We start from the raw sequence: 25,257 nt of genomic DNA, 5'->3' as shown, positions 1-25,257 counted from the left end.
GTTTGGTGGCATCAAGGGAACTTCAAAAGATGCAAAATCAATTGAGAAAAGCCAACTGGCCATGGTGACCCATGCTTGTAATTTAAACGCCTGGGTACCCGAGGCAGGAAGGTTGCCCTTAGTTTAAGCTTCTTAGTGGGTTACGGGCCAGCTTGGCTACAGAATGATGCCCAGTCTTAAAACACGCACATGCACGTGCACAAGAGAGGGAAAAAAAAGATATGAGAAAGAGAAAAGGGGAATAGCAGTCAGGATAATAATATAGCCACAGATAATTAACCACAGATCACAAACATTTACATGAACAAAAAATGATCTAGTGTCCCCACGAAAGGAGAAACTGATCTTACAAAGGATAAAGATGACATTCATTTCTGGTGCACTAGACAATAGCACATTGATAGAACCACTGCCTTAGTTGACAGCTTGTTTGTCCCCATGCTGGATATCCGGGAGTCACCTTTTCTCCTGGCATTCACCACGCCACACCTCAACTCAGAGAGTCAGCTGACTGACTGTAATCACTTCCTGTGTGTTCTTAATAGCATGAATTATGGGTTAAACAGCTTAAAGCTAGTTTGCATGTGAACTCATTAGGGGCAATTCAGTAGAAATCACTGGGCAGCAGCATTCATACTTACAAATATTCCTAATTCTGAGGTGACTGTCAATGATCCAAGTATCATTTACCATGTGCTGGGGTGAGGCTTGCCTAAAGAGATCACTTCCCTGATCTTATATAAAGGAGAAAGAGAAATTCCAAGTGTGTTTCCATGTTGAAGCAAAGCCTCGTGGAAAGTGGGTGGGCCTGGCTGTGCCAAATCTCTAGGGATCATCTTTTCCACTGGGGGAAAAAAGGCTTTTCATTCTCAAATATGTCTATCTTTATTCTTTGTGTCATATATATATATATATATATATATATATATAAATATATATATATATATATATATATATATATACACATATATATATATGTATATATGTATGTATATCAAATGCTACCTTTTTAAAAACTTCATACTTGGTTGCATTTTAAATGAAACCTTGATATTTTTGCTCTTCAACAGAGATTATTAAAATAATGCATGAATGTCAATCATGTTAGTGCACAGTAGTTAGTGTGGACACACACAGTCTTTTGACATGCTAGGCTTGCCCTTTTCTCTGTTGTAGATTATGAGAACTCTCCGTGCTGTCATTTTAATGGGCTATGCCTGAAACGGATGGCTCAGTTTTGACAAGTCAAATCCTTTCCATAACATTTTAAATCGTTAAAGGAAATTAAATGAACAGTAAAATTATAAATCGGGCCTGAGCTATAACTTCTCTCCCCGGAAGAGAAGGATATTAAGAGCAACATGCACGTAGGGAAAGACTTTTTTTCCTGGTAATAAAATCAGGAAAATAACAACCAACACAGAATGAACCCATTTGCATCGCCAATTGGCGTACGACAAAATATTCAAAAGGAGCCTCCACTGCGCAAGCGCATGTCCTGCTCTACATTTGCAGTGTTGCCACAGTGCGAAGGAAACAGCTGTTTATGTTTTCATTTGGTTTTATTTCCTCTTTCCATGGCTGTTCTGTCGGTGCGTGGCTTCATAAAGCCGTAGGATTCTGTTATGGGGACCACGGGGGCCACGTGCTTTGGAAGCTGACCTGTTGGCTTCCCAGCTTGATAGCATGTCTTATTGTAGCCGGAGGGAGGAGCGTGACTGTGTGTGAGACGGAGTGACAGGCCACCAATAACATGTCCAGAAGTGTGCCCTGCCTGTCTCTGAGCATCCTTCTATGGGGCAAATACATCAACAGCTCTGTCTCTTTCTTTCAAACTATCCGAGACGTATAAGATGCTGCTTCTGTCAAGACACGGGATGGAAAGCGTTGTACAACTGCTTCCGGAGATGGCTATGTGCCTTGGCTGTAAAGTAAACTTTCATAAAATTTGATTGGAACGTGTCTTTCTGTGTTGCTATCCTGTTTGCCACCAGTGAACTAGCAAAGCTCTCGTGTTAGTCTTACTGAGGGCGTGTTTGACTTGGGTATTTAGACATAGCCTTCACCTTACCACCCGATGGTGGTACTCTCTGACCTCTTTTTTTACCAGCCTCCTGCAGGAAAGGGCCACACAGTCTATGCATCTCGGTCCCCTGTATATAGAAACCAATCAAGTCTTTTCGGTGTCTTCATTGGTCATTTGGAATGACCAATGTATCATTTAGCATCCCCTTTTCCTACCCCAGGCCTCGCTGCTGAATCGCGCTCCAGATGAGCCAGTCCTTAGTACCTGTGGTTTGGAGACTATTTCACTGTGGCAAATATATTTTCAGCTCAGTTCTGCCACGTTGTCAATTCTTGTTCCAACATTTTCTTTCTTTAAAAAGTAGTCACTGTCTTTAAGCACATGGGTACAGATGTCTAAACTGAGGTTCCCAATCTTGCTTCCAGGTACTCTTCCTCACAGATTCACCTCACAGACCCTCCCTTGACCTCTCACGGCCTTGTTCTCAAACGTGCTGGCGCTGGTGATATCTGAATGACCCGCTGAACACCTAAAATGCTCTCTAGTTCAGCAGCATGATGATTCTATCATGTATTAGTTGTGTGATGTCTGACTAACTGCTTATATCCCTTACAACATAGCTTCCTTCCTTCCTTTCTTCCTCTCTCCCCTTCCCTCCCTACCTCCCTCTCTCCCTCCTTTTATCTCTTTCCTTCCCTCTCTTTCCTTCTTCCTTCCCTCCCTTCCTTTCTTACTCCCCCGTGCCTTCCCTATCTTTCTTCCTTTCCCCTCCCTCCCTCCCTCCCTCCCTCCCTCCCTCCTTTCCTTCCTTCCTTTCTCCCCTCCTCACCCTCCCTTTCTTTCCTTCCTCTCTTCACTCAGTTTTGAATTGCTGCTTTGAATTCTTCTATAAGACAAATCACGAAACATTTTATTCCTTTTAGTTTTCCTTAGCAGTTGGCATGTTTGATTTTGTAGATTAACGTCTACAAAAAAAGAGCAAAAATTCTTTAAAGGATAACATGTCTTAGTAATCTTTCATTTGGTCTGGAAAGAGGTTGCTTGGTGTCTTAGTTCTGGTTACTATTTCTGGAATGACCAAAAGCAACTCCTAGAGGAAAGGGTTTCTTTGGCTCACAGATCCTGAATCACAGTCCACTGAGGGAAACCAAGGCAGGAGCTCAAAGCCAGGCAGAAACCTGGAGGCGGGAACTGGTGCAGAGACCATGGAAGAGGGCTGCTTGTAGCTTGTCATCCTGATTTCTCACTGAACCCTGGTCCACCAGTCCACGGGTGGCACCACTCACAGTGGGCAATCACTGAATAAGAAAATGCTCTACAGGTTGTCGACATTCTGACCTTACAGAGATACTTGCTTAGCTGAGGTTTCCTGCTCTCTGATAACTCTAGCTTATGTCAAAGTGGCATAAAACCATCCAGGACACTTGGTATTCAAAAGAAAACCTAACAACAGAGCCATTTCTCTTTGAAAATAAGAAAATAAATTTAAGAGTAATTAATCACCCTACCAAGCTGTTTACTTGTCTAATCACGCCACAAGGAATACTGACGCCCAAATGCTGTCTGCTATTAGGAAGCACATTTTTATTTCTCCTCTTTTCCCGAGTGACTGAAGGAGCTAAACTGAGGCAAACAGATTCTGAATGAGCCTTTTGCCCCTTTGTAAGTTCTGTGCTGTTTGTCTCTATTGGAAACTGTGAAATCAATTACATCTCCCAAGACGAGCACGTGTCTGGTTTCTAACTGTGTCAGTGTTGGTGTGTGTAGTGTTTCTGTGCATGCTCCTGAGGAGTCATTTGGGGCTTGACTGAGGGCTGTTTCTGCAAGATTTCTCTACAGCCAGAGCACCACTCTCCGACATCGATCTGTTGTGTGGATGCCCAGGGGTTGTGCCATTGTTTTCTGCTGGCAGGATACTGTCCACAAACTCCAAGTTAATGTCAGAATTTATTGAAGTAAAGTAAAATGAGATATGAGTGTTGCAGACAGTTTTTCCAATTCTAAATAGTCAGCATCGGAGCCATGAAACTTCTCTTCTGTATGGGAGAGATTATTAATGTGGGACTTTGCTCTTGGGTGTACTTTTCCTTTTCAAAAACATTTTGCTGAGTTGTATTTTTTCTGAATATTTGTTCAAATACCAAGAAAAGATTAACTGTTACTACCACATACAAGTTACTAATAAACAATACCCAGATTTGCTGTCTGCTTATGTACTTCTAAAATTATGGTATGTGTCTTGGGGGCTGGAGAGGCTGGAGAGATGACTCAGAAGCTAAGATGCTTGCTGCTCTTACAATGTAACCGCATTTGGTTTCTGACACCAGGTCAGGTGGACTCATAACCACCATTAACCTACATTTTGCAAGGTCTGATACCCTCTTCTGGCCTCTTCAGGTACTGCATCCAGGTACAGGTACATAAAACTAAATATTTTAAATTATGTGATTTTTTTCAAAAGAAAAGGTAAAATCTAGGAAATATTTAATAATGGTTAAATTTTCTAGTTTGTAGATAATATAGCATCTACTTATTTATTTGTGTCCTCATTTGGAGTATATACATACCAGGAGCTTATGGAGGCCAGAGAACAACTTAGAGTCAGTTTTCTCCTTACGCTATCTGAACCCCAAGATTCATTCATTCATTAATTAAAATGTATATGGGTGCTATATCTTCATGTACACCTATATGCAAGAAGAGGGAATCAGATTCTCTTACAGATGGTTGTGAGCCACCATGTGGTTGCTGGAAATTGAACTCGGGACCTCTGGAAGAGCAGTCAGTGCCCTTAACAGCTGAGCCATCTCTCCAGCCTTGTTAGACAATATAACTGTGAGAAATAGTGGAAATTGAGTTTTTCACATAAAATATTTTTATCAACAGTTATATCTTTTCCACATGAAACATTTGATCAAATCCATCTTAACCAAAAATTTCTGGCTAGAATATATTTCTCAGAAGCATCTTTTTTTTTTTTTTTTTTTTTTTTTGCAATCAGTGGATCAGTGATTTGTAAGCTCTATAAGGTTCTGGGTTTGACATCTTTCTTTTGCACAGTGTCCCATTCAGAGTACAAAGCCAATACTAGAAAGTCCTGAGAAGTTAGGGGTTGTGGACCATGTGTGTAATGACTGTTGCTCGGGTGGAATGCAGATTCTCTCTGCTCTTGCTTTTTGTCACTGTAGGAAGCTGGAACGAGTCACTCAAGTGCTTAACTTCTGGCTCACTTCCCACCTGCCACGAAAAGCTGGCTCTGTCAACACCATGATTCAATAGCCACAGATCAAATAGATTTTGGGGGAAATCTGACTGTCTTAGTTAGGGTTTTACTGCTGTGAACAGACACCATAACCAAGGACAACATTTAATTGGGGCTGGCTTACAGGTTTAGAGGTTCAGTCCAGTACCATCAAACCAGGAGCATGGCAGCATCCAGGCAGGCATGGTGCAGGAGGAGCTGAGAGTTCTACATCTTTATCTGAAAGCAAACAGAAGGCTAGCTTCCTGGCAGCTAGGAAGAGGGTATTAAATGCCCACAGTGACACACCTACTCGAACAAAGCCACAGCTACTAATAGGGCCACTCCCTGGGCCAAGCCCATTCTAACCAGCCTCTTGGCTATGCACAGATTTTTATATCTTTGTCATTATTTCTTGACCATTTTAGTGCATTCATTTCCATAATGTTTATACTGAATTCAGTATTATGGGTAATCTAGAGATGTTTTAAAATATGCTACTATCATATCCAAGAAACTTAGTGTCAGTAGGGTTTTGCTAACAGAGGGGTCTTGAAGTCAGTCTGAGGAACAGAAACATGTAGACACACATTCCAGGGTTTCCTTGTTTGGTTCTCACAATAGCAGTTATATAAAAATGAAAAGGTTAGAGACACAGAAGAGAGTTTTAGGAGGAGGGCTTTTAAGACATTTTCAGACAAATCTTTTTTATTTTGATCTCTGCTGAGGTTTCTAAAACACAGAGAATAGATTTGTGGAGAGATTAACGCTGAGCTTCAGTGTGGGGGTCAAATAGGATTGAAGAGATATTTGGAGATTCAGATATGGAAGCAACAATCAAACACCCTCTTGATAGAGCTTCTGTTGAGTCTGTGTGTTGGGGAAGTGGAGAGAGGGCATTTTTAATGGTTAGTGAACAGCCCAGTACTTAGCTAGTTAACCATTAACATGGAACCCCTGCATACACTCAACTAAACTCTTACATTTTCGGAATCAACAGCCCCCCCTTCCCTGGAGTGTGAGCACGGATAGCCAGAGTTGCAAAACAACTCATTCATCTACAAGGGCTGTTTATTTTCTTAGAGCCACAGTTTGAGAAATCAACTTGTGGTCTGAGTTTTTATTGTAGTTTAACTATTAGAATACCACATTGAGGTCCTATCATGTGCATATCTTTATAGAGGTGATATTTTAAAAACATGGAACATCCTAACTGGTCATTTGTTGTTTTTATCTTGTGGTGAACTGTAAGATCTAACATCCCTGAAGCCGGGCACCTCTAAAGGAAAGATGCATACTTAACTCACTGCCTCAGAGTTGAAAGTCTAACATCAAGCAGCTTCATTAATGTGTCACATGGTCACAGTGTCATTTGGACTGTATGTGGATTCCCCTTGGTAAAAGTACACACAAGAAGGAAAGAACACATGGCTATACAGTAATCCGGGCTGGTGTTTTCATAACAGCTCATTCTGATGGGAACTGGGTGAGATTCCTGAATATCTCCACTAACATTTTCTCAGGGCATCTGGGCAATAGTCACTGGAGAACTGTCACCATAAGGTACAAGACAACTAAAGATGGGACCCTCTCAGCCATCTTCAAATGAAGCTGGAGTAAGGGATGCATAGGGTCCAGATGTCATCAGCAAAACAAATGCTTGTTTGTTGAAAGACCTGGTCTCTCAGTTGGTAAGAGGGAGGCTCCGGCCACCTATTTTGATCCACCATCTGAGGCCACTTCCAAGCCACAGTGGCTATTCATGTAATCACGAGAAAAACTACAGGACTTTCAAAGTATGAAGTACTTATCATCTAACCCTGGGTAGAAAATAACTTTAATTTGTACAATAGTGATAATGTGTCTACCATTATGCCCTTCTTTTATGCTGTTAATAAAATGACTCAACCCTGTAAATACACCGCTTGGGTGGATATCGTCTTGTTCAGGTCTAGCCTTAGTACTTCCAAGTCCCTGCTCCTGTCTGGTCTGTTCTTACTTGTCATACTTGATTTTTAATCCATTTCTCTGCCTGTTCCAGGTCACCTGTCACTTGTGAATTGCCATGCCTGGAGCACACACAGACATAACACAGACATAACAGAATAGGCTTTTGGTACCGTTCACCTGGAAAGTCATGGTCCTTAGTAAAAGGACGACAGTCAGAACACTTTCCCAGACAAAGATCAAAAATAGGGCTGAGTACTACTGGAATGGAAGCAAGGCAGTTAAGAACATACCTTACAAAGGTCAGTGAAGGCTGAGTGGAAAAACCTGGCTGACCCTCGAGTCTTTGCTGATTGTGTTTTTCATTGTGGGCTCAGGGGACTTAGGCTTTAGGGACAAACATCACCCATAGATGTAAACCAGCCTTTCTGTTTAATGTATGAACCACTGCTAGAGGGGAAGCCTAGTGCCAGTGTTGCAAGGAACATGGGTTAACACTTCATGGAAGCATGTGTACAACCCACACATGTCTAGTAACTTGTTTTATACCATGGTAAATGTTAGGGTTTTTATAAACAAGATGACCAGAGGGCTCAGTAGGTAATGTTGCTCGCTGCCAAGCATGATGACCTAAGGTTGATCCCAGAACCCCAAGTGGTGGATGGAGAGAGGGAACTCTCACAATTCATTCTCTGACTTCCACACTTATAGCATGGTATGGGCATGAGCCTACACAAACACACGCACACACACACACACAGAGAGAGAGAGAGAGAGAGAGAGAGAGAGAGAGAGAGAGAGAGAGAGAGAGAGAAACAGAGATAGAAAGTTCTCATATATACCACACATACACAGACATGCACACAAGCACACACACAGATTAAATGTAAAAAGTAAAAGTAATGTATTGCACATAACTTACAGCAAATATTTGAACATTAGGAAGCATCTGAAATGTGTAAAATATTGAGATAATTGATGGTGATAAATTATATTACTGAAGCAACAGATCTTGATATTTTCATTGGCAAGGACAACTGGTGTGTATCAGTTTTAAGGACAGCAAGACCATCCATGCTTGACATATTTGAGCCTGAATGTTTTAATAAAATGGAGTTGAAATGGGAGTGTTTATCCATCACATGTTCCTCTCTTTTGTTTTAGAAAAAGTTACCCACAGTTTCGTTATATAGGAAATTCACAAATGGTGTTCCCATTAAAATTTATTTTAAAAAGCACACCTACCACCTCTCTGTGAAGCCTGTAGATGTGGTGGTTGCTGTAATTCAATTACCAGTTGGTGGTTAGGTGAACCTTTCTGTTTGGTTGCTCTAATTCTGATTGAGATTGCCTTGAAGTCTGTCAGACCTGGGACACTGTGTGAGAGAATGACTTTTTCCCTTGTACTCAGACAAACCTGGTCTTTAGTCCTGGCAGTCATGGGATTTCTGTGATGCCAGGTCAGATTTTCCAAATGATGCTCTGGAGGGCTAAATCTGACCCTTGTGTTAAGGAAGATACAGTGTGGACCATGAGAAACAGGTGCTGCACAGGTACCAGGCCTTTGTCTGCTGCTGGCTTACTTGCTTGTGTTTTGACCACCATCCTTTTCCCTGGTTGTGTTGCAGGAGTTCTGGATGGATGGCCGCTGGAAGCCCATCGCGATAGCCAGCTCTTCTTCAACACTTGAGCACCTACCTGGGCATTAAGTAATGAAAAGTTTGGTAAGGAATAAAGCAGACAAAAGTAGAATATCTCTGTTCTTATAAGGTCACCTTAATCCCAACTCTATGATAAGTGGCATGATTATTCTCTAAACATCTCCAGCTGTGACAGAGGTGTGTCTCTCTGAGGTTTATCCTGAGTTTAAAAATTGTCAACATGGGCCTTTGGAAACAAGACCAACAATTTGCCTGTGTTTTTTGTGCCATTGCTAATGTGTTGCTATAGTTCACTCAGCCCCTTGTGTTCTCTACATTGTGTGTCCGAGGGCGAGCTCTGGTGTTACGCACCTTTTCACAGCGTTTACGTAGAGTACAGACTCCTGGAGTCTGTGGTGTTGACTGACACTTTTCTCTATAAAGGCTCCGCCAGCACTAGAGTCCGGTCAGAGAATTAAAACTGGGTCTATTGAGACAGGATTTCACCCGGAACTCCTTATATAGACCAGCGTAGTCCCGAGCTCACAGAACTCACTTGCTTCTGTCTCTCTCATCCTAGGATTAAGGGCATCAGTTCTAGCCCTGGCCCAAATACTTTTTATCTAGTTTTTCTCCATGTGATAGTATGTCTTTTGATTTTCCTGTATTTGCATGAAATCAGTGTTCAGTTAGTGCGCTTGCTGTTGTGTTATGTTCTAATCTGTGCTGCGTACACTGTGTAGTCTGTTAGTAAAGGGAGAAGGGTGAGAGGAAAGGAATGAAGACAGACAGAGCTCAATAGCCCCAAGCTACTCTGAGCATGCTTGTCAATTGCTCAGAACGTCAGTTTGCCATTGACCTTCCACTAGAGAAATGTCTCCTGGAGATATTGTGCATAGGGACAACTGGAGATTAGAATAAAACAAAACAGAAGATTCACGAAGACTTCACTGTTTCCATAAAGAGTGTTGATTGTGAAATGATTCCTTTAAAATGTTGGACCTAAAATACAACAAAATGTAGTCTCCCATGTTTTTAACTAGAAATATTGTACCATATTGTCTACGTTTATGTTTTCCAGAAACCATATATGAGGAATACATCCATCTCGTGCTACCTGTGTTTCCTTCTCAACAGTCACTTTTTAACTGAGGCTGGCATTCATGTCTTCATTTTGGGGTAATTTCATCTTTAACCATAGCTGTAATCATGTTAGCAGCCATAATCATTTGTCCCTGAGTGTCCTGGTGTTGAAACTGTATTGTGTTCAGTTTCCTTGTATGTAAGGTCTTCACTCTTCAGTGTAGGATATCAGGTGACTGTGGAGCTTGGGAAGACTTGTGAATCCTTAACCGAGGATTTTGGAACCTTAGCAGTATTCCATGAGTATTCCATTCCCTAAGGCAATTGAGCTTTTTGCTATAAGTATTGCATATGCTGATATCATGCATATAAGTTGACCTCATTAGACGGGTTGTCATTGGCTGACATGGTTGTTCCTGATCTTTTTTTAGAATAACTGTTTTACCTGGGGCTTTAAGAATCACTCCACAGTCACGTGATCAATGTGTCTTTTATTCTGGATATTAAATGTGAGTTTTAACCAAAGTGAATAAACTTGTGATCATCCATCTTGTATTTATCCAAATCTTCAGTGACTATAAGACCACCCTGACATTAGATTACTGTGGGCATCATGAATAAGGGACATTCCCTCTCACCGTTGTTAAGTAAAAGTGTTTAGAGTTCAAGATTTTCCACTTACTAGCCCTAAAGTTTCATTGAGCCTGTACTTAATAATCAATTCAAGAACATTCATTGTGTTGTGGCACAGATTAGGTGCTATTCCGATATTATTGTGATAAGTTGAATGTGATTATTTATAAATTATTCATTTAACCTTTCCCTGATCCTTAAGGTTGGGTAGTTGGACAATGTTCCCGAAGTTAGCTTAGACTATCAAAATTGTACTATATGTTTGATATTTCCATTCACCCACCAGGCTGTCAGATGCATAGGCACAGAATAGGATGGGACTTTTTCCTAGTGAGAAGCTAAATGACCTTGGTTGTTCTGTTGCTTATCTACCTAGTCAGACAATAGCACCCTTCTCCAAAGTGCTTGGTTTTGTGTCTTCTTACAGCTTTGTCAGTGTAGGTCTCCCTAAAACAGAGGCCAACTGGATAGATGTAAGATATGACCTGGAGAAAATTGAAAGTCTTATTCAAGTGAGTATACATTTTTAATTTTTTTCTTTTAATATTTAATATATATTGTTTGTATTATAACTTTTATTCTCAAAAATTTCATACATATAAATATATATAGTAAAATGTGATTATATGTACTTCCCATTATCTCCTCTTAAGACCTCTTCTATCTCCCCACTGTGTCCACTCCCAACTTTGCATCTTTTGGTTCTTGCTTTTTGACAACCCACTAAGTCCAATTAATGTTGCCAGGACATATATGGCCATGAGGCCATCACTAGAACACACACACACACACACACACACACACACACACACACAAAGTGGGACACCAACAAAAGAGAATAATTCTTATCCTCTCAGTAGCTACCACATGCCAACAGGTCGTTAGAGGAGGAGGAGCCAGGAGAGCACATCCTCTTTACGCTGTTATTTTGGTAAACAACATCTGTGCAGAAAACAGCACATTGAGTTCATGCATGTGACAACCACATTAGATCCAGAGGGCAGTATTCCATTGCACTTCTCCCTACTGTTAAGATTTACACCTTTATCAGAGCCAAGAACTGTGTGTAGACAGGTCCAGGGTCTACTGTAGAACCGATTACCATTCTTCTGCTGAAAACAGCATGAAAGTGATGCCTAATTATATCATTATATCCATAGATTAATGTATTTCTCAAAATTTATCACAAAAGCTTCTTTCTGTACTAGATGGTGATCAGCATGGAGACCATAAACAGTCAAGGTGCAGGGGATGAGGCCCTGCACTGTTTTCAGCCCTAAACGGGAGTTCTGTATCCCAGGCTTCCTTCCCAAGACTCAGGTATCTCTGTATGAGAGGTATTGGAAAATTTGTTAGAGCTTTAGGCAGTAGATGACTCCAAGGAAACAGTGTTTGTTCAACACAACAGGGAAGCTGCATATATGAACCATATGAACACAGGCACATTTGACAGTACACGTACACACAAGACCCATATAATCTTAAGTCAAATAGAATCCCAACATGGAATGTGAAAGCTAACAGAAAGTTCACTCCCAATTGAAGATGTGCTGGCAATTAGTAGTTCCTGAGAGAAGAAAAGTAAGCTTTTTTCAAGGGTATTGTCCCTAGTTAGGTAACCTAGCAACAGTGGTTAGCCACACATCTAACATGAGTATATGAACAGCACAGATCATAATTAAGAAAAAAGAAGAGGGAACAAAGTCTGGTGGGTAGGGAAGGATGTGGACATAGAAGGGATTGGAAAAAGAGTAAATTTCAAAACAAGTGTACAAAAATGTCAAAGAATGACTCAAGGAATAAAAAAAAAATAAATTGAATTTCCATCTTACAAGTCAGAAATGTATTTATCTATAGGTTACAAGAAGGGGACCCAATGGGACATTAGCCCTTGAAGGAAGTATTTTTTCCTTGGGATTGTAGATCATCTTCTTCTGCATAGAGATGCCAGATGACCTAGTAGCAAGTTCTGCTGAACCTAATCAAGAAAGGTTAGAAATCATCCTAAATGGCAACTCTGAAAGGTATATTTTGTCCTCATGGACTAAGTAACCTGGTCTAAAGAAGTGACTCTTATTGTAGGGAGTGGGAATTACAATGGAAGGTCCGAAGAGGTCCTGAGAACTCAGCTTCCATTAGAAATTCAGCACAGAGCCATAAGTCAGGCCAAGCACACAACATCTCAACAGGTGACTGACTGCATATTAAAGCCGAATACTCAAACAGGACAAGAGTCTTCTAACATAATTGTTATCATATTCAGGTACAAGGAAAAATCATTAATCATACCAAGAAGAGGAATGTCACAATCAGGAATATGATTAATCTTTCATTAGTGCCAGGTAAAGCCAATATGATAGAAAATGTAACTGCTAATGCCAAGAGCAACATTAATGACAAAGGAAAAATCATAAAGAAGAAACTTTGATTTTCAATATATATGCACCAAGAAACAGAGTCTCAAAATTCATGACACAAAAATTTAATAGCTCAGAGGAGACACCGACAAATTTATTATTACAGTTGTGGATTTCATCATCTCCTGCCCAATAGCAAACTAAACTATTAAGCAAAAATATTCAAAAAACATAGGAACCATGAAAAAGCCAAATAATGAGATTTGACTTTATACATGAAACTTTCTGACTAATGGCATCAAATCAAATTTTTAGAAATTCACATAGAACAGTTCCCAAGACTATCTTCCAAGCCATAAAGTAGGGGGCATAGAACTACCAGAACTGTGTGTAGAAAGTATGTTTAGAACACAATGGAATCAAACTGGAGATGAAAAATACAACAGGAAAGTTCCCCAAATTTGCAATTTAACAATATATTTCTAAGTGGTTCAAAGACTAATTCCCAAATTAATGCAAACAGTCTCACAGAAATGGATAAAATGAAATTTGGTCTGTTACTATGTGAACTGCTATAGATGAGGGAACTTTATGAACTAGAAAAGAGGCAAAGTGCTAAGCATCAAGCCAGCAACTGAAGTTACGTCTTACCAAATTAGAAGAATCACAAAATGATTTCAATACAAATAGAAGGAAGGAAGGAAGGAAGAGATCTGGGAGCAGGCATTAATGAAGCTGAAATCAGGAAGGCAGGAGGGCAGATCAATGAAACATAAAGGTACTAATAGGAAAAAAATGAATGAAATTTATAAACATCAAATAATAAGAGAGACTGTACCAGTTTTCTGCACCATGGCTGGGATTGGTGGCGATTGGCACAGGATGTGTAAGAACCATAAACTCCCCAAACATAAAAATGATAAAATTGATGGTTCAAGTGCTACTACAACCACTGCCATTGTTCAGCTCACCATGTAGAACCTCTTAGAAGAACTCTCAGGAACAACTTGCCTGGCTCCAGCATCCTGAAACTTATTTCAAGCATTGCTCATGTTGTATACAGCTTTTTCTTAGAGTGCATGAAGAAGGAAGCCCCTCTAATTCAGTTTAGGATTGTGAAAACTTGATAAAGATACATTAAAATATGAAACCAAAGACACGCAACTCTCATGTATTTAGTATGAAATTTCTCAACACAATATTAACAAATCAGATCTACCAGTGTATTACAAAAGGAATTCTTCATCATCACCATATGGAATTTATTCTATGTATGCAAGTATTTTTGTTATTTCAACATTTATCAGTCAATTCAGGTGCATGGAAATCATATCAATTGATTTAGAAAGGACATGATCAATTCAGCACATCTTATACAGGATGGACTTTACTTTTTAAAATAACTGTCCATACTCCATTGTGTAATTGTCTTTTGATAGAGAGTCTTTAAAGAGCCACTTAAGTTAAAACAGGGTCATAAGGATGATTCTAATCCAATATGGTCGATGTTCTTGGAAGGGCAGGACAGGACACTGTACTACAAGCAGGGTTTCTTCAGGAGGAATATAACCTGAGGAGACAGAGAGAAGATAGGACAGGCATTGATAAAGCAAAGGGAGAAGTCTTGGAAGACAGAGAGAAGATACGACAGGCATTGATAAAGCAAAGGGAGAAGTCTTGGAAGACCATTCCTGGCACATCCTTCTGAGACTGATTGCCTTCAGAATTCCAGAAAATTACTTGCCTTTATTTAAGTCATCCAGCAGATATGAAATTGTTTTAGCAGATTCAGCAAACTGATGTACTGCTACTTCAAGGTAAAATTTCTCAGCAGGACAGGAACAGAGGACAAGTTCTTCAAGTTAATATAAAATATGTGCTAGAATACTTAAACTATCACTCTCGCAACTGAGGGAAAGACAGCTTTTCCCCTGGGATGAAAACAAATCTCTCATCACTTTTATTCACCATGTTCTTCATTTTGGTGTATTCAGACAGTAGAACAAGAGATCTAGGTGGTCAAGGTAAGGAAGGAAACAGATACCCCCAAAGCATTGTATACAGTTAAAGAATTCAGTCTAATAGTTTCATGTTGTGTGTGTTCAGCTATTTGTCTGTGGAGAGGTGATAACATTACAGGAAAAAAAAGACAGTTGGTTAGCAGGGTTAGGAAGGAGAGAGCAGGGAAGGTGTGGTGGTCTTTAACACAGTTCAACTGCAGTGTGTGCCATTACAATGGTGGGTTCCTACACACACGCACACACACACACACACACACACACACACACACACACACACACACACACATGCATGTACATAGTGTGTGAAGCACATTAACCATGAAGGGAAAACTGGAGTCAGACAAAGGGGCAGAAGAGAACTCAGATATTCTGCTGTATTTTTTCCTTATAACACAACTGCTCAAAAAAAGCTAATCTTAAAAAAAGGTTGCATTTTATGTAATTTCACTTCTTTCAGGTTTTTGAAATGTTAAAGGTCTAGGATTGGACAAGGGGGTGAAAACTGGTAAAATCTGAAGAAGGGAGAAACATTACATCAATAAAATTTCCCTGCTAGGAAATTGTGTCCTGGCTAAGCAAGTCCCAGCAGGGACGTGCAGAGGAGGGTCGGGTGGTCTCTCAATATGTTGTTCTTTTACAATTGCAGGAGGTTAAAACCATCGAAAAATTTCAAATGTAATTTAAGAGACAGGATTTATTGTTTACAGGAAGTTTCTAGCATCGTATCTGGAATTTTCATATGACCTCATTTTCTCTTTTTCAGTCTATTCCTATTGACACCACTCTATACACTGAAAGTGACTTTCATGTGAGTATAGTTAGGTTTTTCAGAATTGCTATTTTCCAATTCTTCAACCATATTCCCATAACTTCACTGAAATGGTTATTATTTTAAAAATCTAACTTATGATGGGTTCTCTTAGTGTTTGACCCATGACATTTCCGAGGGAGTGTTGAATTTTGGGGACTCCTGGCAAAATGCTACATAAATGCTACTTTTGTAATAGTGCCAGATCACAGTGGGGAAACAAAAACAACTTTTTATCAATGTCAAACAAAATCTCTTATATATTTCTGTCATGCAGTTAGATAATCATAGGATTGGATGCTAGAATGGGACTAAATGAGTCCATCTAAATGTATCGTTTATATCCTTGTTCTTGTGCCACAGTGTGAACATCCCCATACATCTACTGAGACTTGATTAAAGGCACCCATGCTTCGTATTTTGAATGGTTCTCCACACTTGGAAGAGGTCTTTTCACTAGTCTCTAGTGAGAGAAAGACCTATCCAAATGATGTACTAGAATTTCTATGGCATGAGCTAGCCTCATCTGTAATACACTGATGTTGCTGATGACATTTGTTCATGTGATTCCTCCTTTCACTCTAGATAAAGCAAAGACATAGATCTCCAATTCCATTGGTTAGAAAACGTAAATTTAAATAATTTTTAACCTCTCACAGACCCTCTGCCTAGGAAATGGTGCCACCCACACTAGTTTGGGTCTTTCTCTGTGAATTAACAAGGAAAGCAAACTTCTAAGGACATGCCTACAGGTTAACCTGAGAGGAAATGCCTCATTAACACTATCTCCTAAGTTGTATCTAGTTGATGATTAAAACTAAGCAGTGTGGGTATTACATTTCTTTGTAAAATAACTGGATGGGGTCCACTGATATTTTTTCTTTACTCTTACCAATGTGAAAAGAAATAATTGGAAAAAGCTTTTCTGTTTGCTCATTTTTTTTTTAAACTGGCTCTTTTCTTTTTAGCCCAGTTGCAAAGTTACTGCAATGAACTGCTTTCTCCTGGAATTGCAGGTTATTTTACACGAATACAGTAACATGACTCTTAATGAAACAGTCAGAAACGTGCTCTACCTTGCCAACAGCACCCTGTCTTCTAACAAGGTGAGTGAGCCGGCGGCCCTATCGAGCCACATCTGATATTTCTGCCTTGCTAGAGATAAGGTACTTGTGTATACGCAGAGTCTCCTACGGTGCACACGGAAGAGAATTGGATTCCAGTGAAGTGCTGTCCAAAAGTGGGACCGCTGCTGGTATGCACAGAATCCTAAACTTGTTGAACCCCACAGTCAACAGACGTTTCAGAATCATGCCAACTGCTGTGTTTTAGTGTCGAGTGAGATTGATTTCACACACCAGACTGGCAAGTGGTCACAGTGGGCAGATATGAATGTGATCAAGTGTTTAGCATCAGAAATGGTGGCTTGCATTTATTGGGTCAGGTCTTTCTTAATGCCCCATACACTGATATTTTTGCTTTGGACTGATAAGGTACTAAATCCTCAAAACCAGTCTCAGAGACTGGTCTCTTTCTTCACGTGTCTGTCTCTATTTCTGTTAGAATGTTGATGCACACGGGAATCACAAAGCTAACCAGATGCTCCACTTTGTACAGCTAAAGGCACAGAGCCATGATTCTATTCCAGCTTCTGTCCTCTTGCCTTCCAAAAATTTAAGTAATGGAAAAAGTAGAATAATCAAGTATTAGTTAGAATGTTCAAGACAACCTGAGCAGGAGAGGGTTATAAGAAAGCAGGTACTAGTGACTCCTGTGGTCAGCTGAGGGTTAGACAACGAAGTTGCCCTGAGGTACAAAGAATTGTGACTTGAGAAGGACAAGAATAGTGAGCAAAACAAGGTGCAAACAAAAGAACGTTATCATCACAGGAGGCACCTCAAAATGATTTCATTTAACCAGAACTTCTAAAGACACCTTTAAGAAGAACCTGTTCTGAGGAAGGAGGCAATGTGAATTAGCTAATCAGTGAATGACAGAACCGGCTCGTTAGCTATCTAAGCACAGTTGCAACAGAGAAAGTGTGCATGTGTGTGTGTGTGTGTGTGTAGAGGGTTCTAGGGTTCTTTCTGGTGTGGAGAGGGGTTAGTTAATAAGCTAGTAAATTACATAGAGGTCAGAGACTGGATGTCAGGAACACTCAGGGAACATCTTTAGACACAAAGGGAGGGGAAGTGACCTTGAGATGCCCTGGCTTCTCCCAAATGGAGAAGTGTCTGCTCAGACGCCACCTTCTCAGTGATGTCACTTATTCATATTTCCCATGCTTTCCCATATCCTCACTCGCTGCCCCTGGCTCATCACAGTCCCACACTGGTAATCATGCCTCAGAGTACACACATTTTAGAGTTCTTTGGAACTCCACTGTGCTATTACAACTCCCGGGACACACACTGCTTACAGGTCTCCATCGACTGTGATACTTACCAAGTGAATCTGTTCATGGTTGAATCACTTCTGTAATATGCTATCGTTCCTTGTTAATGGTGACAGGGAACCTCGTCACAGTATCAATGCTGAGCTTTAGGCTGCATGCTGGAGCCACCCCCAAAGTGACAGTTTGGCATCAATACTGGAAGAGTGAACGAGATGACATGGTTGGGAGACCTGTGTGGAATTTCAGTTTACATGTCAGCGGTGATGAGCCACTAAGCATGTTGGCCTTTCCCTCTGACACTGTTTCCAGTGAGAGCACTATCACTGTATGGCGGTGTCTGACATTCACTGCGTGCCTTAGACACACTGGGGAATCTGAATTCCAAGTGCCTAATGAATATGAAATCTAATCGTGATTTTTGCTGGCACAGCCTTCGGAGTTCAGATGATGTCTAAAATGTTTATTCATGGTGGCTGCACTTGTAGTATTCTAGCTGGCCCCAAAGCTATGTTTATGATATTTGCCTAAGTGGTTCAGATCAACCCATAATATTCTGTTAGCTACTCCGTGCCAGGCCTTGCGCTTAATGCTAGGAAACAGAAGAAACATGGTTATGTTTTCCAGGAATAGTTAGGCAACAATAGTATAAAAAGGCTAAAAAGTTAGAATATATTAAATATGTGAGAGAGAGAGAGAGAGAGAGAGAGAGAGAGAGAGAGAGAGAGACAACACAGTGATGGTCTTTAAGCAGGAAGAACACAATGTAACATGAATGTCTTATACATTTACAAAAATTTTAATCCTACACAGGATTACCCAGCCCCTATAAATCTCTTGACTCTTTCTTGCAATTTTTCCAAACATGATTTAATTTGCCAATGTTTTCCTGTCTGAAGATCTCACCATGTGTTTCCAGTAGTATCATAACCCCCAAGGAAGACATGTGCTCTGTCTGCAGATCTAACTCTTCCTCCTTGTTTGGCAGAATGTTATAGAGTCTGGCTGCAAGGAATGTGAGGAGCTGGAGGAAAAGACCTTCACGGAGTTCTTACAGAGCTTTATACATATTGTGCAAATGTTCATCAACACATCATGACTGAACTCAAGCCTCTTCAGTGTTTCTCTTATGGAGGCATCTCCACCTGCTGCTCGGAGGCAGCACAGCTCCGTGCCTTTGTGATCTGCTGGGAAAAGGAAACTTCCGGACAAGGAGCCGATGAGCCACTTGGATCTCATGAACTCTCGGAAATGAAGAGAAGGAAACAACTCTTCAGACTTATTTTTGCTTGCTTATTTTTAATTTATTGCTTCAGTTGTACATAATTTGTAATATAAACAGAAGATGTGGAATAAAGTTGTTTGACTATTTTATCAGTTGAAATTTAACTCTTACTTTGCCCTTTTTATTAATGTGTATTCAGCTGTGTGTGATGTTTGTGTATATGTCTGTCTGTGTGTGTGTCTATGTTTTTGTGTGTGTGGTGCAGTGCATGCATGCACCAGTGTGTCAAAGCAAAAGGTGGATCTCGAGTGCCTTGCTCATCATTTTCTATCTTGGTTGTTGTTGTTGTTTTGGAGGCTGTGTGTCTTTTCCTTAACCTGGAACCCACAGCAATTCAGTGAGACTTCCTGGCCAATGAACCCTGGGCATCCTTCTGTTTCTACTTCCATAGACATGGGATTACAGGCACTTGGCACATCTCAGGCATTTTATACATGCGCTGATGATCTGGACCTAAGTCATCATGCTTGGGTGGCAAGCACATTCTAAGCTGAGGCATTTTCTACTCCCTACTTTATATGTTGTAGCAAAGGCAGAGCATCATTTTGTTTGAGGATGATAGTCCTTCAAGGAAAGTACAAGAATACACAGAAAACTGACGTTTACATCACCGTTCCACAGTTTTCTTTTATTCTCAAAAATTTTAATGTCTCACACACACTTGAGTTTTTTTAAGGGGCTGATTTATTGGACTTCATTTGGCTTGACAAAAATACAGTTGTTCCTAGGTGCTAGAGAAATGGCTCTAGGGTGAGAATATATCCTTCAAAAGCATGAGGATCCACATTTGCATCTCTAGCATTCTTGGAGAGCTGGTCATGAATGTGTCTACCCTGCACTTTGTGGAGGAACAGAAGGATCATTGTGGCTTGCTGGCCGTGGGCTCACATGCAGTCAATGACTTACACTGTCTGAAGGGATCTGGAGGAGAATGATGGATCAGGGCCCTTCATATGCATGTATACTCACATGCATTCAACACCCAACTTAAAAATAACTATTAATAATCTGTCACAATTCTTACTAATGCTCTTCACTGTTCTGTCTAAAACTAGTAACTTTTCTATTATTCCCATTGCTAGAAAATAGGGAAAATGTAACTTTTCCTTTCCTCTTTTAACATAAAATTTCCAGTCTAATTGTTAAAGAAAAGCTGGTCCCAATCCAGTGCTTGTTTATCTGAGGAAAGCGAGATCCAAATCACTGCCTTTGAAATGTCGCATACCACAAGTGATTTTAGAAAATGCAAAGCTATAGTTGTTAAAAATCCTTTGACTTGATATAAAGTGTGTATGAAGTGGTCATATACAACCATATTTTAGTTACTGTAAGAGGTAAAGTGGTATTGTACAACCATCTGAATTTAACTTCATCTTCCTGCTCTTAAAGTCAAACCTTCATGTCTACTTCCAAATCCACGATTTCCACACCCCTTCATTGGTCAGTCCAAGGTTGCCTCCCTGTGGGATCCTGTGTTTTTTATCTCACCTAATTGCTGGAAATATTTGTCATATATTTCCTATAATGAAAGAAGCACAGAATCATATATCTAATGGCCAATGGACAAGGTGAGCCAAATAAAAATTAGACCTGTAATCTAACATACAGTTGATGGATACATTGTTGCATTTTATTTCCACAACGAAATGATACATGAGAGGGTATTGCCAGCATTCTTTCTCTGTTAATAAAGTAAAAGGGCTCTGAGGTGGGACATGGACACACAGGCATAACTAATAAGTAATTTGTGAGCCAAGAGAATTTTATAACCCAATTACAAGTCTAGTTTCATATAATCTCATTCTTTATCTGAGACAAGTGAATTAATAGATTTACCTTCTTCTGAGGTTGTTACTGTAGTTGTAAAGAGGGAATTGTATGTTTTGATGTTGTAGTTTATGGCTGACAAATTCAATAACTTATAAAAATCAAACTGACATATGCAAAATAAAAATCATGTAATGTGATTGTTCCCTCATTTCTGTCCCCAAGCAACAAGAAATCCCAGAGAGCATATTCCTGTTCCTTTTCTTCTGTGAGTATGTAACTCAGCACAAGCATCTGCACTCACAGGCAAATCATGCTAACATATGCATGCAATGGCTAAATATTTTGCCCAGAGGAACTTCCATTTCCAAGGAGATTTGGTTCAGTATTTCTGAGCATGTCTAGTGACTGAATTGCAGTCTCAATAAGAATGTGTTATGTCAAACATTTAGTTGTATGAAGAGACCCTTGGTCCTAATTGTGTACTCTACCTAACACAACATAGAAGAAAATTAACCAGACAGAGACGGAATTTTATTCTAGAATTTATTTCTTAAACCTTGAGTTTTGAGATAGGGATTAAAGAAACCAAGGAGACCATTGTAATATAGAAGCAGGTTTGGAAGCTGCTACATTTAGCCTTTGGAAATGGTGTCAGACTTTTGGACTATTGTCCTGGAAGGTAGCATCCATATCCAAGTCCTTTACCTTCACTGTCATGATTACTCTTTCTTATTAAGTGTTCACTATGTCAGTCATACTGGTACCTTAGTTATTGGAAATCCACTCAGTGTGAACATCTTACCAGATGCTGTAAGAAGTCCATTGTGTCAGCCTGAGCTTCAAAATCCTGCAGAAGCATTTTGTTGTCTAGCTCTTTATCCAAGGTCTTAATTTGTCTCCATCAGTTTTACAAAAGGGATCAAGTAGAGTCAGGTTGATTCAAGGTGTTCTTTCAAAGAGCACCTTTTGAAGGAAGGACAGGTGAGCTAAACTGTCAGTGGATAGGAGCTAAGCTAGACGAGGTGTGAAAACTGGCAGACAAGACCCCAGTCAGTGTTCCTAGAGCAAAAGAAAACCCAAAAATAGCCAGGAGAGGGAAAGATGGAAAAGGAAGTGTGGTAATGGAAGAGGTAACTGCCTCCTTGAACTACACTAATGGCTTTCTGTCTGTCCTATAGAAAGAAGACTCATTGTAACATAAAAAAAAAATACCTTGAACAAAAGACTTTAAGTCAAAATTTCTTTACAGATAAATATCAGGCTCATAAAATTTGTCACTGTGTGTGAGTGCCATCTCTAGCATTTGATAAGTTCTTGGAACACTAAATGGACAACAGTATCAGCAAGTAATTACTCAGTGTGACAGTCCTGCATCCAGCATGTGGACCTTGCAAGAGTCAGGGGTATATGTATAGTGAAGCATCAGGTTCTACAGGGGCAGAAAAGGTCTGTGGGAAAAAAATCCTTTGACAAAGAAGGTATGATGGTTTGTATATGCTTGGCTCAGGGAATGGCATTATTTGAAAATGTGGCCCTTTTGGAGTAGGCGTGTCACTGTGGATGTAGACCTTCATCCAAGCAGCCTGGAAGCCATCATTCTGCTAGCAGTCGAATGAAGATGTAGAACTCTCAGCTCCTCCTGCACCGTGCCTGCCTCATTGCTGCCATGTTCCTAACTTGATAATAATGAACTGAACCTCAGAACCTATAAGCCAGCCCCAATTAAATGTTGTCCTTGTAAGACTTGCCTTGGTCATGGTGTCTGCTTACAGCAGTAAACCCTTAAACAGAAGGCACTTTGAATGGAGTACTTTTTAAATCCTGCATCACTAAAAAGTGTTTGAGATAAGAAATGCTTCTTATTCTCATCAAGAGAAACCAAGCAGAGCAAGGCCTGTAGAGTGCAGTGCCAACTGGGAAGAGTTGAAATGAGAAGTGAAGGAGGTGGGATGTAACTGGGTAAAGAGAGAGAGACAACATTTGAAGTAAAATTATCCGTGCATAGCTTTGGAGACAGATATCACAAGGCTCAGCAGACGTGGAAGCTGATGGGCTTCAGAGGAGGCCAGGGAAGGAAAAAACATTTCTCAGTACATGACAGTAAAGACCCTAGAGGGAAACCGAGAGTGTCAGAATATGGACGGTCCTAGATGGCAGGTACTATCCTTTCTAAAAAACTTGATTATAGGCCTTCAGCCAAGCTCAGTTTTCAGAGGTGAATTAACAAGCTCAAATCCGCCAATGTGTCTGTAAGCCCTTTTCTCAGGATGCACCAGGATGATGGTAGTGATAATGGTTCTTATATACAAGTATGAGTCTTTATATTTCACAAAGCACTTTCATCTGCATTGTTTTAATTTGTGAGGGTGTTTGACACTCTTGGACACGAATTCAATAAAAGACAGCCCTGGAAATATTTGACTTGTCAGTGATACATAAAAAGAAAAAAAAGTGGCAATAAACAACCTGAAAATGTTGTCTGGAGTCAGCTGTGTGTATCTTTATACCCTATTGCCACTTGTATTTCTTTTAAAATAAACATGAGTTTAATACCTGGGGTGGAAAATTGTGTCTTATTCAAGAGTTCATATTTTTGGTTCACATTTTGATACTGTTTCTTTATACAATTCTCTACTGCTTTTTCTTCCATGGTTCTTCCCATGTGGCAAATGCACCAGTAAGTGTATCAAGCCTGAATTAGTTACCTTTTTATAGCAAAACAAAACAAAACAAAACAAAACAAAAAAAAAAAAAACAAAGTCGCTTCTTTTGACGAGGAAGATCTTTGAACTATATTTATGAATAAATAAAGGCAGCCGCACGGCTTCAAACATTCCATCTGAAAAGATTCCCACTCTTTTTTTTCCCCACAAGAACATCAGCCTTTAGTGTCCCTAGGGGTTTTAAGGTGTGAAAACCACAAAGTAGCAATACTTTTACAAAGCACTCAGTTCAGAACAGCAAGCAAAAGGCAGTGTACTTAATGGTCACTTTCTTTGTGGATACCTTAGCCTGGTTCTTCACTGTTTTCCTTGAGAAGTGTAGACCATCGGCACTGCTTTCCCCCACAATGTGTTGGCAGCCACAAGCTTCCATCTAAATGGCTGCAAGGATACTGCTTACCTGCTCCCCAGCTGAGTAGATTTATGATAGAAGAGATTCTTTTCTTGGGTCAGAACATGTATCTGCCTAATGGAGCAATCCGTGTTAGAAAATTCTGCTAACTGCAGGCCAAGAAAAGTTCTCCATCTTTCTGATGATGATGTCATAACCATTTGAAGCACTGAACTGGCATCCAGACTTCTTATTAAAAGAAACTGATATTCTGGATTCTTTGGTTCCCTGGGTATCCACATCATGCCATAGTCATGCTTAGTTCTAAAAAGGAAAAACATCAGTTGTGCTTATTGAATTAATATTTGTAAGCCGTGGTAAAAAGAAACATTGACATAGGGCACAGGTACAGGATTCAGGGAGGCCCACAGTCAAGAATTCAGAATCAGTGATAAGACTGACTAAAAGTCCATGTGTATTTCTCATGGCTGTGCTCCTGAGCAATCATTATATGAAAACATTCCTAGTGCTAAGATATCCCCTACCCCCATAAGACACATTACTTTTCTCAATTTTAAGCAATTACTCAGTTTGCCATTTTAAAACATTTTCATGCAATATACATTTTTAAAAGCTGGTTTTGAGTCCTCTGTTGCCTTCATCTCTTATCAGGAAGTATGTTAAGATGTGGGAGGGACACATGTCGAGGCTGACCACACATAGGATTCAGGTGTATCCTCATCTCATATAGCAATGTAACTGTGCATAGTAATACGCAGAATCCCATAAAGGCCTTTTCCGAAGTAGGTCCATACCTCAACAAATTCTGGGCATTTTCCATGACTCAGGAGAGTTTAAGAATGCCTCCAGGAGGGGATGAAGAGGTATGTCAGAGGTCAAAAGCCTGCACTACTCTTGCCAGAGGATCTGACTTTAGTTCACAACTGTCCGTAATTTAGCACCAGGCCGCCAATGACGTCTTCTGCTCTCTGGGACTAAT

At 40.1% G+C, this 25,257-nt stretch overlaps 1 protein-coding gene across 2 annotated transcripts in view; it reads left to right on the top strand.

Annotated features, from left to right (window-relative positions):
• Window positions 1-19,435, top strand: part of IL15 (interleukin 15) — a 57,443-nt gene extending 38,008 nt beyond the window's left edge. For both annotated transcript variants that reach the window (XM_080937351.1, XM_080937350.1), the window contains 6 exons: window positions 8,843-8,938; window positions 9,936-10,033; window positions 10,998-11,082; window positions 15,712-15,756; window positions 16,725-16,862; window positions 19,137-19,435. In XM_080937351.1, the coding sequence (XP_080793477.1) occupies window positions 8,927-8,938; window positions 9,936-10,033; window positions 10,998-11,082; window positions 15,712-15,756; window positions 16,725-16,862; window positions 19,137-19,247 (489 nt within the window). In that variant the 5' untranslated portion in view covers window positions 8,843-8,926 and the 3' untranslated portion in view covers window positions 19,248-19,435. The remainder of the gene's footprint in view (window positions 1-8,842; window positions 8,939-9,935; window positions 10,034-10,997; window positions 11,083-15,711; window positions 15,757-16,724; window positions 16,863-19,136) is intronic.
• The last annotated feature ends 5,822 nt before the right edge of the window (window positions 19,436-25,257 follow it).

Source organism: Micromys minutus (assembly GCF_963924665.1).
Source record: "Micromys minutus genome assembly, chromosome: 24".
NCBI lineage: Eukaryota > Metazoa > Chordata > Mammalia > Rodentia > Muridae > Micromys > Micromys minutus.
Note: the sequence above shows the minus strand (reverse complement) of the source record. Positions and strands in the feature narration are given on the sequence as shown.